The sequence below is a fragment of the Pristiophorus japonicus genome, chromosome 14 (assembly GCF_044704955.1).
Source record: "Pristiophorus japonicus isolate sPriJap1 chromosome 14, sPriJap1.hap1, whole genome shotgun sequence".
In the NCBI taxonomy this organism is placed as follows: Eukaryota; Metazoa; Chordata; class Chondrichthyes; family Pristiophoridae; genus Pristiophorus; species Pristiophorus japonicus.
Window position 1 is genome coordinate 57,745,825 of NC_091990.1, and position 18,563 is coordinate 57,764,387.

The 18,563-nt window shown below is 48.2% G+C and overlaps 1 protein-coding gene across 1 annotated transcript in view; it reads right to left on the bottom strand.

Moving 5' to 3' along the window:
- Nucleotides 1-18,563, bottom strand: part of LOC139279920 (mitogen-activated protein kinase kinase kinase 5-like) — a 241,117-nt gene that overhangs the window by 32,134 nt on the left and 190,420 nt on the right. Inside the window, exons 21-24 of the mRNA XM_070899242.1 lie at nucleotides 13,888-14,053; nucleotides 13,076-13,241; nucleotides 8,063-8,245; nucleotides 5,673-5,778 (exon numbers count right to left, since the gene is read on the bottom strand). Of these exons, the coding sequence (XP_070755343.1) occupies nucleotides 5,673-5,778; nucleotides 8,063-8,245; nucleotides 13,076-13,241; nucleotides 13,888-14,053 (621 nt within the window). The remainder of the gene's footprint in view (nucleotides 1-5,672; nucleotides 5,779-8,062; nucleotides 8,246-13,075; nucleotides 13,242-13,887; nucleotides 14,054-18,563) is intronic.

Here is an 18,563-nt window from a genome sequence, read left to right on the forward strand (position 1 = left end):
ATGTAACAAGGGTACTACAGTAATCGTAGGTGACTTTAATCTACATATCGACCGGCCAAACCAAATTAGTAATAATATTGTGGCAGATGAATTCCTGGAGTGTACGAGATGATTTTTTTAGACCAGTATGTTGAGGAGCCTACTAGGGAACAGGCTATCCTAGATTGGGTATTGTGTAATGAGAAGGGTTTAATTAACAGTCTTGTTGTGCAGGGAAGAGTGACCATAACATGATTGAATTCTTTATTAAAATGGAAAGTGAAGTAGTCCAATCTGAAACTAGGGTCCTAAATCTAAACAAAGGAAACTATGAAGGTATGAGAAATGAATTGGCTATGATAGATTGGGAAGATTCATTAAAAGGCATGATGGTGGATAGACAATGGCTAATATTTAAGGAACGAATGCATGAATTGCAACAGTTATACATTCCTTTCTGGTGTAAAAACACAAAAGGAAAAGTGGCACAACCATGGCTAACAAAAGAAATTAAGGATAGTATGACAGAAATGGGAGAATTTGTAATGGGGAACAAGAAAATGGCAGAAGAATTAAATAAATACTTCGGCTCTGTCTTCACAGAAGAGGACACAAATAACGTCCCAGAAATTCTAGGGAACCAAGGGTCTAGTGAGCAAAAGGAATTAAAGGAAATGATTATTAGTAAGAAAATAGTGCTGGAGAAACTAATGGGACTGAAGGCCGATAAATCCCCAGGGCCTGATGATCTGCATCCCAGAATACTAAAAGAGGTAGCCATGGAAATAGTGGATGCATTGGTTGTCATCTTCCAAAATTCTATAGATTATGGAACAGTTCCTGCAGATTGGAGGGTGGCAAAATGTAACCCCACTATTTAAAAAAGGAGGGAGAGAGAAAACAGGGAACTACAGACCAGTTAGCCGACATCAGTAGTAGAGAAAATGCTAGAGTGTATTATAAAGGATGTGATAACGGCACATTTAGATAATAATGGGATTAAACAAAGTCAACATGGATTTCTGAAAGGAAAATCATGTTTGACAAACCCACTGGAGTTTTTTGAGGATGTAACTGATAGATTAGATAAGGGAGAACCAGTGGATGTAGTGTATTTGGATTTTCAGAAGGCATTTGATAAAGTCCCACAGAAGAGGTTAGTGTGCAAAATTAAAGCACATAGGATTGGCATGGATTGAAAATTGGTTAAATGGGTTAACTGACAGGAAACAGAGAGTAGGAATAAACGGGTCTTTTTCGGGGTGGCGGGCTGTGACTAGTGGGGTACCACAGGGATCAGTGCTTGGGCCCCAGCTATTCACAATATATATAAATGATTTGGATGAGGGAACCAAATGTAATATTTCCAAGTTTGCTGACGACACAAAACTAGGTGGGATTGTGAGTTGTGAGGAGGATGCAAAGACGCTGCAAGGCGAATTAAATAGGTTGAGTGAATGGACAAATACATGGCAAATGCAGTATAACATGGATAAATGTGAAGTTATCTACTTTGGTAGGAAAAACATAAGGACAAAGTATTATTTAAATGGTGATGGCTTGGGAAGTGTCCATGTGCAAAGGGACCTGGTGTCCTTTAACACTCGTCATTGAAAGCAAACATGCAGGTGCAGCAAGCAGTTAGGAAGGCAAATGGTACGTTGGTCTTCATTGTAAGAGGATTTGAGTACAGGAGCAAAGATGTCTTAATACAGTTATACAGGGCCTTGTTTGGTGAGACCGCACCTGGAGTATTGTGTGCAGTTTTGGTCTCCTTACCTAAAAAAGGATATACTTGCCATAGAAGGAGTGCAGCGAAGGTTCACCAGACTGATTCCTGGGATGGCAGGACTGTCGTATAAGGAGAGATTGGGTCAACTAGGCCTGTATTCACTAGAGTTTAGAAGAATGAGAGGGGATCTCATTGAAATTCTGACTGGGTTGGATAAACTGGATGCGGGGAGGATGTTTCCCTGGGCTGGGAAGTCTAGAACAAGGGGTCACAGTCTCAGGATACAGGGTAGGAAATTTAGGATCGAGATGAGGAGAAATGTTTTCACTCAGAGGGTGGTAAACCTGTGGAATTCTCTACCACAGAAGGCTGTGGAGGCCAAGTCAGTGAATATATTTAAGAGGGAGATAGATAGATTTCTAGATACAAAAGGCAAGTCTGCGGCAAACCACTCCCACCCACCCTTTCCCTCAACGACTATCTGTCCCACCTGTGACAGGGACTGTGGTTCTCCTATTGGATTGTACAGCCACCTAAGGACTCATTTTAAGAGTGGAAGCAAGTCTTCCTTGATTCTGAGGGACTGCCTATGATGATGATGGGGAAAAAGCAGGAATATGGTGTTGAGCTAGAGGATCAGCCATGATCATATTGAATGGCAGTGCAGACTCGAAGGGCCGAATGGCCTACTACTGCTCTTATTTTCTAGGTTTCTAACTGAGTGGGTTATAGGCCATTTCAGAGTCAACCACTTTGCTGTGAGTCTGGAATCACATATAGGCCAGACCAGGTAAAGACGGCAGATTTCCTTCCCTAAAGGGCATTAGTGAACCAGATGGTGTTTTTTACAACAATCCGTAGTTTCATGGTCATCTTTACTGACACTAGCTTTTTATTCCAGATTTATTTAATGAACTGAATTGAAATTTTACAGCTACCGTGGTGGGATTTGTACTCTGGTCTCCAGGTCATTAGTCCAGGCCTCTGGATTACTGGTCCAGTAACATAACCACTATGCCACCATCCCCGGTAAGGGACCCCAATCCTGGCTATCTAACCATATCAACTTTCCAGTGCAAGCGTCCCTGCACAATAATTGGGAGCAGGAACCCTGTGTTTCTTTGCTTCTCCTGAGAGATTACATGGCTGCAGGGGTGTGTGTGTATGTGTGTGTGTGTTGGCGGGGGGGGGCGGTACATACTTTAGTGCGACATAGATTTCAAGGCAGTTTATAAAATAATGAAAGGGAGACCCCATTGATAGATTATTCCAGTTTAACAGATTGGAGAAGGACCAGGGGACACAAGTTTAAACTGTGCAAGAATAGGAAACGACTGGATGTTGAGTGATATCACTCTTCTTTACCCAGAGAGCAGGAGCCTCGGCAACGTTTTGCCGCCTGGTGTAGTGGGGGCTGACTCTCTGCGCGCCTTCAGGAGGGAGCTGGAAACGATGCCTGACTGGGGCAGCAATCGCATCATGGAGAAGGTACGTGTCTTTATAGAGAATACTTGGTCCGTGTGATCTCCTGGACTGGTTTCCATCGCTTGAGGGGGTCTGAGAGGAATTTGTTTCAGAGTATTTTTGCCCTTATTGTCCCTGGGTTTAAACATTTTTTTGTTGCCTTTTCTGGGTGATTTCATGGCTGCGGGGTGGGTGTGTGAGGGTAGTTAGAGTCTGGTCACGATTATGGTGCGGGGCTGGCTTGATGGACCAGCTGGTCTTTTCCTGCCTGTCGTTTCCGTATATATGTCCGCATTTTAATCGAGGACACCTGTACCACCCTGGCTGAGATCCGCTGGGTTGTGGCTCAGATCTCTCGCCTTCCTCGTCCCCACGACTTCACACCACAAGGTAGTAGTGTGTTCTCCCACTCAGCCAAGCTCGCTGCCAGATTCTTTGATTCAGGCAATCCTCTGGGACATACTCCTTTACAAACTCTAAAGCAGAAAACGTGTGGCATTGTCCCAACAGAAGCATTGTGACAGAAAGATGCTCAGCAGTGGTAATGGGTATAGTAAAGAAATGGGATTGGCACAGGCCTGGTTCTGATAGCACTGCCCTTGGCTGTCCTGGGATTCCAGTTTTGCATTTAACCCCTATCTCCATTTTGTTGCCTCCGTGCCATCTCAATTGGCAAGATGCCAGGGCTGGGGCAGCAATTTCCCACTGACTATTACTGCCACTCTTTAAGACGAAAGAACGTGCATTTATATAGCCCCTTTCATGGCCTCATGTTATTCCAAGGTGCTTCACAGCCAATGGATTACATTTGTAATGTTGGTGAATGTGACAGATAATTTGCACCCAGCAAGGTCCCACAAACAGCAATGAAATAATGAATTTATTGATGTTGGTTGAGGGAAAAATATTGGCCAGGCTGCTGGGGAGAACTCCGCCGCTCTTCTTCAAATAGTGCCAGGTGATCTTTTTCATCCACCCAGGAGGGCAGATGGGGCCTCGGTTTAACGTCACATCCCTCAGCACGGCACTCGAGTGTCAGCCTAGATTATGTGCTCAAGTCTCTGGAGTGGGACTTGAACTGAGGCGAGAGTGCAACCCACTGAGTCACGGCTGACACCTAAGGGTTCAGAGATAGATTTTACAAGATTGTTCCAGTGGTTCCAGCCAATCCTCCAATGTTGAGAGACAGGGGCGCAGAAATTGCTCTCTGCTGGAAATGGGGTGCACCTCCCGTTGTTGTTGTGTTCTGGCCGCTGCAATAGATGCGGCAGCCTATCCAGCGAAATTCAGCTCTTCGTCTTTTTTTCCCCGAGCGGGGCGGATGTCAGTCATAACAGGGGCAGAAGTGGGGGCGGGGCAGAGTGACCAACACTAGCGAGGTGGGACGGAGTGACCATCATAACGGGGCGGAAGTGGGGGCGGGGCGGAGTGACCGTCACTAGTGGGGCGGGTCAGAGTGACCGTCACTAGCGGGGTGGGTCAGAGTGACCGGCACGAGCAGGGCGGAATGGAGTGACTGGCTCTAGCGGGGCGGAAGTGGGGGCAGAGTTTAGTGACCGTCACTAGCGGGGAGGCGGGGCGGAGTAGCCGCTACTGTCAGTCATTAGCGCCGGGCTGGTGATGTCATCGTGCTGCCGTGTCACCATGTCCCTCCCCCTCAGTTAAAGGGGAGGGCCGCTGCAAACTCTGCGATTATTTTAGTTCGGTGCATGGGCCACCAGGGAGGGTATTGGCCGGGCCAGCGGCCTGGCACTCAGGAAGGGGTGCCAGACTGCCTGTTGGCGGCCCGGCCAAACCCGGGGGCACAATTGTCGGGTTGACCTGGCACTTGGCCGACAATAAAAACTAAAATGGCGTTGCCGCCAATGCCACCTCCCCTGTAAGGGGTGCACCGACACAAAAAGCTGTCAGGGGCACCGGCCAGAAGACTTTTGGAGGTGAAATTTGCTTCTGGGGCAGAACAGCGATGGTGCACGCTTTGATGATGCACATAGGAGGCTTTGGCAGCAGCGGGGCAGAAGTGGGGGGAGTGGGGCAGATATGGTCACTGCCGGAAAAGCGCTTGGGGGCAATTGCGCGAACGACGGACGTTCCACGGAAAATCGTTTTCCGACGGCCAGAGGCCATAACGAAAGGGGCAATTTCGGCCTCAGAAGTTTGACCCTCTGAGGGCCCTGAGTGGCATGGAGATGGTCCAACTCGACAATAAAGGGTGAGGTGGGCTTAAATATCCACTGAGGTTGGATTTGAAGATGGGGCTGTGAATGGGAGGGAGCACTCCAGCCCAGAGAGGCTCTCCACTCTCGCTGTGGGGGAGGGGAGCTGCTTTGTCCAAGGACTCCCCAGCACGGGGGGGGGGGGGGGGGGAGAGAGGGGGGGACAGCTACAGAAGAAGTTCCACTTTGAGGTGCAGTCATTGGGGACAAACAGTTGCTTGCAATGGAGGAGCTGGCGGAGGATGTCAGCCTCACTGGGAATCAGTGGCCCTGCCACATACCTGGGATTAGAATGGTGAAGGCTATCTGCATGGCCTTGCGAATAATGTTGTCCAGGGCAAACATCCAGTGCGGCTTAATCTGGTGGTGTCGAAGGAGCTTTTTCACCTAGAAAGAAAACCTCTATTAATAAAGGAAGATGTAGCCCCTCGGGGTGAGCCACACACAGTCCCTGTGGATATCCCAAGGACAATACATTGGCCAAAGATATTGGCGTCTCCTGGCCAGCCTCCCATCTTCCACCCTCCATAAATCTTCAGCTCATCCAAAGCCCTGTTGCTGGTATTTAACTCGCACTGTGACCCATTCACCCGTAACCCCTGTGCTCGCCGACTTACATTGGCTCCTGGTCCAGCAATACCTGGATTTTTAAATTCCCATCCTTGTGTTCAAATCCCTCCATGGCCTCGCCCCTCCCTATCTCTCCCTATCCTGTGAAGAGTCTTTTTGCTACATTAAAATGCAATATAAATGCAAGTTGTTGTTGTAGACCCCCCTCACGCCCCCTTATAGAATCATAGAATGGTTACAGCACGGAAGGCCATTCAGCCCGTCGAGCCCGTGTCGGTCTCTGAGCTTTCCTGGAATGTGATAACTTTGCCATGAACATTGCTGTTGCCCCTCCCCCATTATCCGCCCACATGTCTAAGGTAGGATTACTGTGGATGAGTGTAAGTGCTGTAATACTGTGCCCGCTGTGTGCCATGTAACATAACATCACTTAGTTGCTCCCTTCAATCCTTTCCTGTAGCGATTCCTCTTTATGTGGCTGATGTTTGGCCATTGTCGGTGAGCCAATTACAACTGATCCCGACTCTGTTCTCATCCCACACCCACAAACTTTCACCCGGAGTCACTGGACAGAGATCAGCCACACGAAACCCGACTCGTTGTAGAATCTGTACTGCAGCCCCCGCCCAATACAGCCCTGGGTCACTCAGTCCCCAGTACAGCCCTGTGTGACTCGGTCCCTAGTACAGCCCTGTGTGACTCGGTCCCCAGTACAGACCGGTGTCACTCAGTCCCCAGTACAGACCGGTGTCACTCAGTCCCCAGTACAGCCCTGGGTCACTCAGTCCCCAGTACAGTCCTGGGTCACTCAGTCCCCAGTACAGCCCTGGGTCACTCAGTCCCCAGTAGAGACCGGTGTCACTCAGTCCCCAGTACAGCCCTGTGTGACTCAGTCCCCAGTACAGCCCTGTGTGACTCAGTCCCCAGTACAGCCCTGTGTGACTCAGTCCCCAGAACAGCCCTGTGTCACTCAGTTCCCAGAATAGCCCTGTGTCACTCAGTCCCCAGAACAGCCCTGTGTCACTCAGTCCCCAGAACAGCCCTGTGTCACTCAGTCCCCAGAACAGCCCTGTGTGACTCAGTCCCCAGAACAGACCGGTGTGACTCAGTCCCCAGTACAGACCGGTGTCACTCAGTCCCCAGTACAGACCGGTGTCACTCAGTCCCCAGTACAGACCGGTGTCACTCAGTCCCCAGTACAGACCGGTGTCACTCAGTCCCCAGTACAGACCGGTGTCACTCAGTCCCCAGTACAGACCGGTGTCACTCAGTCCCCAGTACAGACCGGTGTCACTCAGTCCCCAGTACAGACCGGTGTCACTCAGTCCCCAGTACAGACCGGTGTCACTCAGTCCCCAGTACAGACCGGTGTCACTCAGTCCCCAGTACAGACCCAGTGTCACTCAGTCCCCAGTACAAACCTGGGTCACTCAGTCCCCCAGTACAGCCCTGTGTGACTCAGTACACAGTACAGCCCTATGTCACTCAGTCCCCAGTACAGCCCTGTGTCACTCGATCCCCAGTACAGCCCTGTGTGACTCAGTCCCCAGTACAGCCCTGTGTGACTCAGTCCCCAGTACAAACCTGGGTCACTCAGTCCCCCAGTACAGCCCTGTGTGACTCAGTACACAGTACAGCCCTATGTGACTCAGTCCCCAGTACAGCCCTGTGTCACTCGGTCCCCAGTACAGCCCTGTGTGACTCAGTCCCCAGTACAGCCCTGTGTGACTCAGTCCCCAGTACAGCCCTGTGTGACTCAGTCCCCAGTGCCTCAGTACTTGGGACAGTTACTCATTGAACCACTATGGATTTTTAAAAATCAACGTGGCATGTGTCCAGTGTGGTGGAGGAGGATCTGGGGGCCTAGTGGTTCAAAATGACCAATTTCAGCCATGTACGTAAGAAATAGGAGCAGGTGTAGGTCATTTGGCCCCTCGAGCCTGCTCCACCATTCAATAAGATCATGGCTGATCTGATCTTGGCCTCAACTCCACTTCTCTGCCCGCTCCCCATAACCCTCAACTCCCTTATCATTCAAAAATCCGTCTATCTCCAACTTAAATATATTCAATGATGGCTGCCTCACTGGGTTCACACTTACAGCATCTTGGAAGCTGAAGATGACGATCTGGATCTCATTAAGAGCTCCCTTGTCAAAGTGTAGCTCTTTCTTCAGGCTGGACAGGGCTTTGACGATCAGCTTGTGGTCCGGAGATCGAATGTAGTCTTTCAGACAGGTAACCAGCTGCCATACGTGTTCGCGTGTTAACTTGGAGTCGGAGTTCTGCTTTCAAGGAACAAAATTGCATGAGCTGTGTGGGAGCAACGCAGGAACCTGCACAAATCAGGCTCCCCAAAGCTCTGGCACCGTTTCTGATCCAGGAAAAGAAGGAACAAGTAGATGGCCATCTACAGAGCACGTATATCTATCTGACACTCCAGTGCAGTACTGAGTGAGCACTGCACTGTTGGAGGTGCCGTCTTTCAGATGTGACGTTAAACCGAGGCCCCATCTGCTCTCTCAGGTGGACGTTAAAGATCCCACCGCACTATTTTGAAGACGAGCAGTGGAGCTATCCCCGGTGTCCTGGGCCAATATTTATTCCTCAATCAACATAACAAAAACAGTTTATCTGATCCTTATCACATTGCTGTTTGTGGGAGCTTGCTGTGCGCAGTTGGCTGCTACGTTCCTACATTGCCTTGGTGAGGCCTCACCTGGAATATTGTGTTCAGTTTTGGTCTCCTAGTCTGACGAAGGACGTTCTTGCTATTGAGGGAGTGCAGCAAAGGTTCACCAGTCTGATTCCAGGGATGGCTGGACTGACATATGAGGAGAGACTGGATCAACTGGGCTTTTATACACTGGAGTTTAGAAGGATGAGAGGGGATCTCATAGAAACGTATTAGATTCTGATGGGATGGGACAGGTTAGATGCGGGAAGAATGTTCCCGATGTTAGGGAAGTCCAGAACCAGGGGACACAGATTTAGGATAAGGGGTAGGCCATTTAGGACTGAGATGAGGAGAAACCTCTTCACTCAGAGAGATGTTAACCTGTGGAATTCCCTGCCGCAGAGAGTCGTTGATGCCAGTTCATTGGATATATTCAAAAGGGAGTTAGATATGGCCCTTACGGCTAAGGGGATCAAGGGGTATGGAGAGAAAGCGGGAAAGGGGTACTGAGGTGAATGATCAGCCATGATTATATTGAATGGTGGTGCAGGCTCGAAGGGCCGAATGGCCTACTCCTGCACCTATTTTCTATGTTTCTATTCCAACAGTGACTACATTCCAGAAAGTACTTCATTGGCTGTAAAGTGCTTTGACACGTCTGGTGGTCGTGAAAGATGCTATATAAATATGCAAGCATTTCTTTTTCCCCCCTGCTCCAACGCCTGTGTCGATGGGGCTGCAGAGGTACTCATCAATGTGTGCGGAGAGCCAGAGGGGCAATAGTCTCACTTTGCTTCCTTTCCTGGAGGGATAGCTTCAGTCTTGGCTCACTGCCACTCCCTGATAGGCCGCCAAAAAGATAGAAAGAACTTGCATTTATACGGCGCCGTATGATGTCTCAAAGCACTTTACAGCCAATTATGTACTTTTGAAATGTAGTTCCTTTTGTAATGTCGGACCCGCGGCTGCATATTTCCACACAGCAAGATCCCATTTTACAGCATTTAGATAAATGACCAATTAAGCTATTGTAATAACATTGCTCGAGGGACAAATATTGGTCAGAAGACCTTCCCTGCTAGTCTTCGAATAGTGCCGTGGGATCTTTTACATCCACCTGAGTGGGCAGACAGGGCCTCGGTTTAATGTCTCATCCGAAAGAGGGACAAGGCTGGAGAATGTTCAGGCAGCTAAGGTGAGACCCATGCCCCTCACGGCACATGGTGTTGGTGCTCTGATGTACCGTACGGAGATTGGGTTTGTTTCAACGTCTGCCCGGCAGCATTACAACACCAAACAAAAAGGGGGTTTAAGTCCTACATTTCCGAACACGTGAGAAACATCAGGCAAGAAAAGAGCAGCTGTTGCACCTGTCCTGTCCCAAACGGTCATGGTGCCTGACCTGACATGTAGCGTGAGAGCTGAGTGAGAAAGGAAAGTGAGAGGGCAGTGACTGAGTGAAATAATTAACAAGCACTGGGGGCTCCCCCATTGACAGAACCACTAGAAAACCGACGTGTAGTCTTGTAACCGATCCATCAACACCAGGATATCCCTGAAATCAACAAATTCAGCACCGGCCGGGGGCAACATTTACTAAGTTACTTCCAGGGGTCCCTCAGAAAAGTGTGCCGACCACTGGGGCGGAATAGCGATGGATATTTACGAAAGGATATACTTGCTTTGGAGGCAGTTCAGAGAAGGTTCACTTGGTTGGTTCCGGATATGAGGGGGTTGACTTATGAGGATTGAGGATTATGAAAGATTGAGGAGGTTGGGCCTCTACTCATTGGAATTCAGAAGATTGAGAGGTGATCTTATCAAAACATACAGGATTATGAGGGGGCTTGACAAGGTGGATGCAGAGAGGATGTTTCCACTGATGGAGGAGACTAGAACTAGAGGGCATGATCTTAGAATAAGGGGCCGCCCATTTAAAACAGAGATGAGGAGAAATTTATTTTCTCAGAGGGCTGTGGATCTGTGGAATTCGCTGCCTCAGAGAGCTGTGGAAGCTGGGACACTGAATAAATTTAAGACAGAGATAGACAGTTTCTTAACCGACGAGGGAATAAAGGGCTATGGGGAGCGGGCGGGGAAGTGGAGCTGAGTCCATGATCAGATCAGCCATGATCATATTAAATGGTGGAGCAGGCTCGAGGGGCTGTATGGCCTACACCTGCTCCTATTTCTAATGTTCTCATGATAATATCCCCTCTGCAAGGATCCTACATTAAATGAGCTTTGCCGGTCTCAACCCAGTATTGTCCCACAGTACAAAGCCGCCCATAAATCCCCATCAGTCTCGCTCAGAGAGGCCATACAGACGTGTGGGCTTGAGATATATCGGGGGTCCAGGAATACTCAACTCTGCATCTAGCACATGCTGCCCTGACCTGGGATTGCACATTACCTGGGTGACGTGTGGCATGGCTGCATTTATTGCTCACACTGGAAGCTGGTGGTGGGCCTTTTCCTTCAACCGCCGCAGTTCTTGTGACGGTAGTGTAGAACGTTTGACCCAGTGATGATGAAGAAGCAGCGACAGATAGTCCAATTCAGGGCGGCATGTTATTCAACGGTGACATTGCTGCTCTTGTCCTTCTTGGTGGTCGTGGCCACAGGGGAAGGAGGTGCTATAGGAACATTGAACAGGAGGAGGCCATTCAGCCCCTGAGCCTGCTTCGCCATTCAATTAGATCCTGGCTGATCCATACCTCCACTCCATTTACCTGCCTTTGCTCCATGCCCCTGGGTGCCCTTACCGTAAAAGAAAATCTAGCGATCTCAGTCTTGAAAGCTCCAGTTGTCCCAGCATTTGGGGGACAATCAAAGTGAGTTTGTAGATCGTCGATACTGCGGCAGGTTGGAGAGGGTGGTGATTGAGTTGTGTGGCAAGGGGTGAATCATGCTCTGTCCTGATTGCTTGACAGGGAGGGGTGGGGGGTTTTACACTGCATGTAGTCAGTCCTCAGTACACTTGGATTTGATACTTGAAGTTAACATGCAGGCACAGCAAGCAATTAAGAAAGCAAATGATACGTTGGCCATTATTACAAAAGGATTTGAGTATAAGAGTAAAGACGTCTTACTGCAATTATATAGGACCCTGGTGAGACCACACCTGGAGTATTGTGCACAGTTTTGGTCTCCTTACCTAAGGAAGGATATACTTGTCATGGAGGGAGTGCAACAAAGGTTCATCAGACTGATTCCTGGGATGGGGGGGGATTGTCCGATGAGGAGAGATTGAGCCGACTAGGCCGATATTCTCTAGCATTTAGAAGAATGAGAGGTGATTTCATTGAAACATACAAAATTCTTACAGGGCTTGACAGGGTAGATGCAGGGAGGATGTTTCCCTGGGCTGGGGAGTCTGGAACCAGGGGTCACAGTCTCAGAATAAGGGGTCGGCCATTTAGGGCTGAGATAAGGAGAAACTTCTTCACTCAGAGAGTGGTGAATCTTTGGAATTCTCTACCCCAGAGGGCTATGGAGGCTTAGTCTTTGAGTATATTTAAGACAGAGATCGATAGATTTTTCGATATTAAGAGAATCAAGGGATATGAGGATAGTGCAGCAAAGTGGAGTTGAGGTAGAAGATCAGCTATGATCTTATTGAATAGCGGAGCAGGCTTGAGGGGCCGAATGGCCGAGTCCTGCTCTTAATTCTTATGCTCTTATGGTCTTATTTGGAGTTATCACTGCTGACACTGGGTACACAAAGTGTTTCCTTCTCCAACACTGGCACCTCCCACTGCGATGATATAAACACTCACCAAATAGTAAAACAAAAAGGCAAAGCAGCTCAATGTGATGGGCCTCGGCTCAGCTTGGCTCGGAGCAAAGTTTCCTGTCCATGCACTGCTCATCAGGGAGATATAAACCCAGCACATGGCTCAAAACAACAGCACAAAATAAATGAGGGCAGGTGACCAAACGCTTGGTCAAAGAGGTATATTTTAAGTTGTGTCTTGAAGGAGGAAAGAGAGGTGGAGAGGTTTAGGGAGGGAATTCCAGAGCTTGTGGTCCAGGCAACAGAAGGCACGGCCACCAATGGTCAAGCGATTCTAATCAGGGATGCTCAAGAGGGCAGAATTTGAGGAGCGCAGACATCTCGGGGGGGGGGGTTGTGGGGCTGGAGGAGATTACAGAGATAGGGAGGGGCGAGGCCATGGAGGGATTTGAAAACAAGGATGTGAATTTTGATATCGAGGCGTTGCTAAACCGGGAGGCAATGTAGGTCAGCACAAAAGCTGATGCTAGCAAGCTGAAATAAAACAGAAAGTTCTGGAAAACACTCAACAGGTCAGGCAGCACGTATGGAGAGAGAAACATCAGATCATTACAGATCAATCCAGTTTAGGTGAATGCCATTGTTCACCCTCAGCAAGTGTAATCCGTCAGTTATTGATCTCAGCAGTGACATTGTGCATACCTGCGCCTGGGCTTCTAGAATGTTCTGGACCACCATTTTGCTGTCCTCCGTCAGTATCTTGAACAGTGTAGCTCTGCGCTCGCTGTCCTTCTTCAACAGGAATAGTCCGGCATTTTCTTCCGGTGAGGACGGGTTGCTGAAGTCATCCACCTGTTCCTCGAGCACACTGGGAGAAGGAAGACGGGAATACCGATCAGAACAATCCCAGGAAACGCCGAATCACCCCGCCTCTCGCCGTGTGAAATCATTGCGGTGAGTACCGTAATGTGTGCACCTGCGAGTATGCTCACAGGCTTGTAGAACTGTAGCTGCCTGCCTCACTTCCGCAGCTACGTTCGCGCCAGGGTATCCCTGGAGATGGAGCACGCGGTTTCCACAGGTACGTTCGCGGCCTTCCTTGAGAGGTGAGCACCGGAGAGACTGGAGTGCATCATCACCCCCGGCAACCAAATTTTGATTTAATTTGATTTGACAAGTTTCCCTTTAATGTTTACCAGTTAATTTGTGCCCTTACAAAAGGGGGCACTTGGCTTAAAGTTGTATTTAAAATAGTTGTAGAGCTGTTGAGTTAAGTGGCTGAGCCAGTCTCGTGATGTTCACAAGACTCAATAAAACCCCAGCCAGTTGGGTTCGGGGGATCCACGATGAGGCAGGTGGTTGTGAGCCTGGTGGATGAACTGGTAATGTGTAGTGTGATTGTCAAACCTTTGCTAATAAACCAACTAGTTCTTAATAGCAATGTGTTGCTATGAATTCTTAAGCAAAGAACCCATGAAACAAATACATGACACGTACGAAAGGTAAGACGGTACCTGAGAAACTCCTGCTTTGGCGAGATGCTCTTGCTTAACAGGCCCGGGATTGAGCAGCTCCGAGACAGGAAGGGGACGTTGAATCGGAAGTCCAAGGGCTGCCGGCTCTCACTCTCATCCTTCAGGGGCCCTGACGCAGGAACCGACAGACTGTGATAAAATTCACCTTGATAAAGGAGAGATCCTAATCAGTTCAGGGAAGAGCGTATTCAAGCAATGCCCTGCAGTAAGAGCCAGTGGGTTGAGGAGATTAAAGATTGCACAGTCACAGAAAACACGCGAGGAGCTGGCTGAGGTTCCAAGGTGACTGGAGGTCGGCTGGAGACAGGATGGAGGGCACTGTGATGAGTGGAGAGGGCACTAGCTTTATATAGCACCTTTCATCTCAAGTTATCCCCAAACACTTCAGCGACTGAATTACTTCTGAAGTGCAATCACTGTTGTAATGTAGGTAAACACGGCAGCCAATTTGTCCCACCTCTCTACCTCTCATTCTTCATTTAAGACGCTCCATAAAACACACCTCTTTGACCAAGCTTTTGATCACCTGCCTTAATTTCTCCTTATGTGGCTCGGTCTCAAACTTATTTGTCTTCTAACACTCCTGTGAAGCAATGAGATAAAGCCTTGTTAAACGATATAGTGTTGGTTAGTCGAGGAACAAAGATTGAAGAATACTGGGAGAAGTGCCCTGCTTTTCTTCAAATAGTGCCATGGGATCTTTTACATACACCTGATCCGAAAGTGGAACAACCTGTATTTATATAGTGACTTTAATGTAGTAAAATGTCCCAAGGTGCTTCACAGGAGTGTTAGAAGACAAATAAGTTTGAGACCGAGCCACATAAGGAGAAATTAAGGCAGGTGATCAAAAGCTTGGTCAAAGAGGTGTGTTTTATGGAGCGTCTTAAATGAAGAATGAGAGGTAAAGCGGTTTAAAGAGGGAATTCCAAAGCTTAGGGCCTAGACAACAGAAGATTATAATCAGGGATGCTCAAGAGGGCAGAATTTGAGGAGTGCAGATAACTCGGGGGGAGGGGGGTGTGTGGGGCTGAAGGAGATTACAGAGATAGGGAGGGGTGAGATCATGGAGGGATTTGTAAACAAGGATGAGAATTTTGAAATCGAGGCGTTGCTTAACTGGAAGCCAATGTAGGTCAGCGAGCACAGGGGTGATGGGTGAGCGGGACTTGGTGCGAGTTAGGACACAGGCAGCTGAGTTTTGAATGACCTCAAGTTTGCATAGGATAAGCACCTCTGACAGTGCAGCACTCCCTCAGTACTCTCTGAAGCGGGGCTTGAAACTATGAGGCGGGTTTGAAAGCATGACCTTGTGATACAGGGGTGAGAGTGTGGGGTTCAAGCTGCAGTGACACTGAGTACCTGCAGGTGGCGCTTTGACATGCTGTGTGGTAATTGCCGTCAGACTGATCCAGCTAGCTCAACACCACCACCAACAGGCACTTGGTGTTACTGCAGCGATGAGCAACTCCAAGAAGATCAGTGAGAAGAAACAAGTTTTGCGTTTATTTGGCACCTTTTACGTCCTCAGGACATCCCAAATGCTTCACAGCCAATGAAATACTTTTGAAGTGTAGTCACTGCTGTAATGTAGGGAAATGCACACACAGCAAGCTCCCACAAACAGCAATGCGATAAATAACCAGATAATCTGTTTTTAGGTGCTGGTTGAGGGATAAATGGTGGCCAGGACACTGGGGAGAACTCCTCTGCTCTTCTTAGAATAGTGCCATGGGATCTTTTACATCCACCTCAGAGGGCAAACGGGGCCTCGGTTTAACGTCTCATCTGTAAGACGGCCCCTGCGACAGTGCAGCACTCCCTCAGCACTGCACTGGAGCGTCAGTTTGGATTATGTGCCCAAGTCTCTGGAGCGGGACTTGGGCCCACAATTTCTGACTCCAGTGCTGGTTAGTGTGGGTGCAAGGGGATACTTTCCCTCTTTTGTTTTGTGTAAGCTTTAATCACTTACTCGGACGCCCTGATTTGATGGGTCTCCAGCATGTGTTGGGGCTTCTAACCCTGTAACTGGTGCACTGCATCAATGTGGGTGAGCAGGAATGCTGGGCAGTGTGTCCTGAAGGACGGATAGCAGGGAATGTTATAGCCGGGCTCGAGGGCTGACCGGGAGCTGTGGCCTGTCTGTAACCCTGTGTTGACCAAGATTAGTTTACTCCTGGCTAACCGGGACGGGTACAGACCTGGGTCAGTGCAGGCGTATCAGACAGCAGACGCCTCTCTCTCCAAACATTTCCTGCCCCCTGTCGCTGGCACAGAGTGAGACTGGATTTTAGCCACCGTTATGAAATGCCAGGTGTACAAATCTGCCTGAACAGGCATATCTCAAAAGGAGATAACTTACATTTCTGCAGCCCATATTACATAGGGAGAAGCTTCAGAACATACAGAGGGCGAGAGAGACCCAAGAAACGAAGGGTGCAGAGCTGAGCTCCCTCACCCATACCAGCCATCTCCCGTAATCTTATAGTAACTTCCAAAGTCAGCTTCATCCAACACATCAATGGATGCTTATTATCCTGTGCTACTTTCTCCAACATCCCAAGCAGTCCTGTTCCTGCACATTCCATTCTCCTGCAGCCCATTTAGTCCTTCACCCCGCTTCATGTTCCTGCTCTGTTCCATTTCCTTTATCCCATTGAGTTTATTTCCCCTCCATTCTATTTCCATTCGGTCTCATTCCTCCAATCCCAACCTCCCACATCCAGCACCCAGTCTCATTCATGCCTTTTCCTTTCCCCATTCAGTTCTATTCCCCTTCTTCCCACTCAATATGTTTCCTCCCAATTTTATTCCCATTTAGTTGAATTCCCTGCCTCCTATTCCCATTCAGTCCCATTGCTCCACCTCTTTGCCAATCAGTCCAATTCCCACCCCTCCAATCCCTATTAGTGCTTGCCTGTGGCTCCCTTTTCATTCAGTCCAAGTCACCTTCATTTCATTGCTTCCCTTTCCCATTCTATCCAATTCCCAGCTAGCTCATTCAGCCCTATTCCCTTGCTTCCCATTCGGTCCCATTCGGTCCCATTCCTGTGCCTCCCACTCAATGTTTTTTAACATAGATACAAGAGGAGGCCATTTAGCTCCCCGAACCTGCTCCACCATTCAATGAGATCACGCCTGATCTGCGACCTAACTCCATATACCTGCCTTTGCCCCATATCCCTTAATACCTTTGGTTAACAAAAATCTTTCAATCACAGATTTAAGATTAACAATTGATTGAGCATCAATTGCTAGTTACAGAAGAGTTCCAAACTTCTACCGCCCTTTGTGTGTAGAAGTGTTTCTGAATTTCACTCCTGAAAAGTCTGTCTCTAATTTTTAGACTATGCTCCCTGGTCCTAGAATTCCCAACCAACGGGAATAGTTTCTCTCTATCTACCTTATCTATTCCCTTAATATCTTGAAAACTTCGATCAAATCACCCCTTAACCGTCTAAATTCCAGGGAATACGACCCTAGTTTGTGTAATCTCTCCTTGTAATTTAACTCCTGGAGTCCGGGTATCATTCTGGCAAATCTACGCTGCATTCCCTCCAAGGCCAATATATTACATTACATATTACATCGGCTATACGGCACAGAAACAGGCCATTCGGCCCAACCAGTCCATGCCGGCGTTTATGCTCCACTCGAGCCTCCTCCCATCTTTCCTCATCTAAATCTATCAGCATAACCCTCTATTCCCTTCTCCCTCATAGGCTTGTCTAGCCTCCCTTTAAATGTATCAATACTATTCGCCTCAACCATTCCCTGTGGTAGCGAGTTCCACATTCTCACCACACTCTGGGTAAAGAAGTTACTTCTGAATTCCCTATTGGATCTCTTGGTGACTATCTTATATTGATGGCCTCTAGTTATGCTCTTCCCCACAAGTGGGAATATTCTCTCTGTATCCACTCTATCCAAACCTTTCATAATTTTAAAGACCTCTATTAGGTCACCCCTCAGCCTTCTTTTTTCAAGCGGAGAGAGAACCAGCCTGATCATCCTTTCCTGATATGTATACCCTCGCATTTCTGGTATCTTCTCTGCACCCGCTCCAGTGCCTTTACATCCTTTTTATAATATGGCGACCAGAACTGTACGCAGTACTCCAAGTGTGGTCTAACCAAGATTCGATACAGGTTTAGCATAAATTCCCTACTTTTCAATTCTATAACTCTAGAAATAAACCCTAGTGCTTGGTTTGCTCTTTTGATGGCCTTGCTAACCTGAAGTGTGCTGCCCAGAACTGCTCACAGTTCTCCAGGTGTGGTCTAACCAGGGCTTTGTATAGCTGCAGCTTAACTCCTACCCCTTTGTATTCCAAATCTCTAGATACAAAGGCCAGCATTCCATTAGTATTTTTGATTATTTTCTGTACCTGTTCATGACATTTTAATGATCTATGTACCTGGACCCCCCCCCCCCAAGTCTATTTGGGCCTCCACTGTTTTTAGCTTTCACTATTTAGAAAGTACCCTGTTTTATCCTTTTTAGGGCCAAAGTGGTTAAAGAGGAGATTAACACAATAGTAAGAAAGGACATTAGCTTGAGTGTTGTGGAATCTGTATGGGTGGAGCTGCGGAACACCAAAGGGCAGAAAACGCTAGTGGGAGTTGTGTACAGACCACCAAACAGTAGTAGTGAGG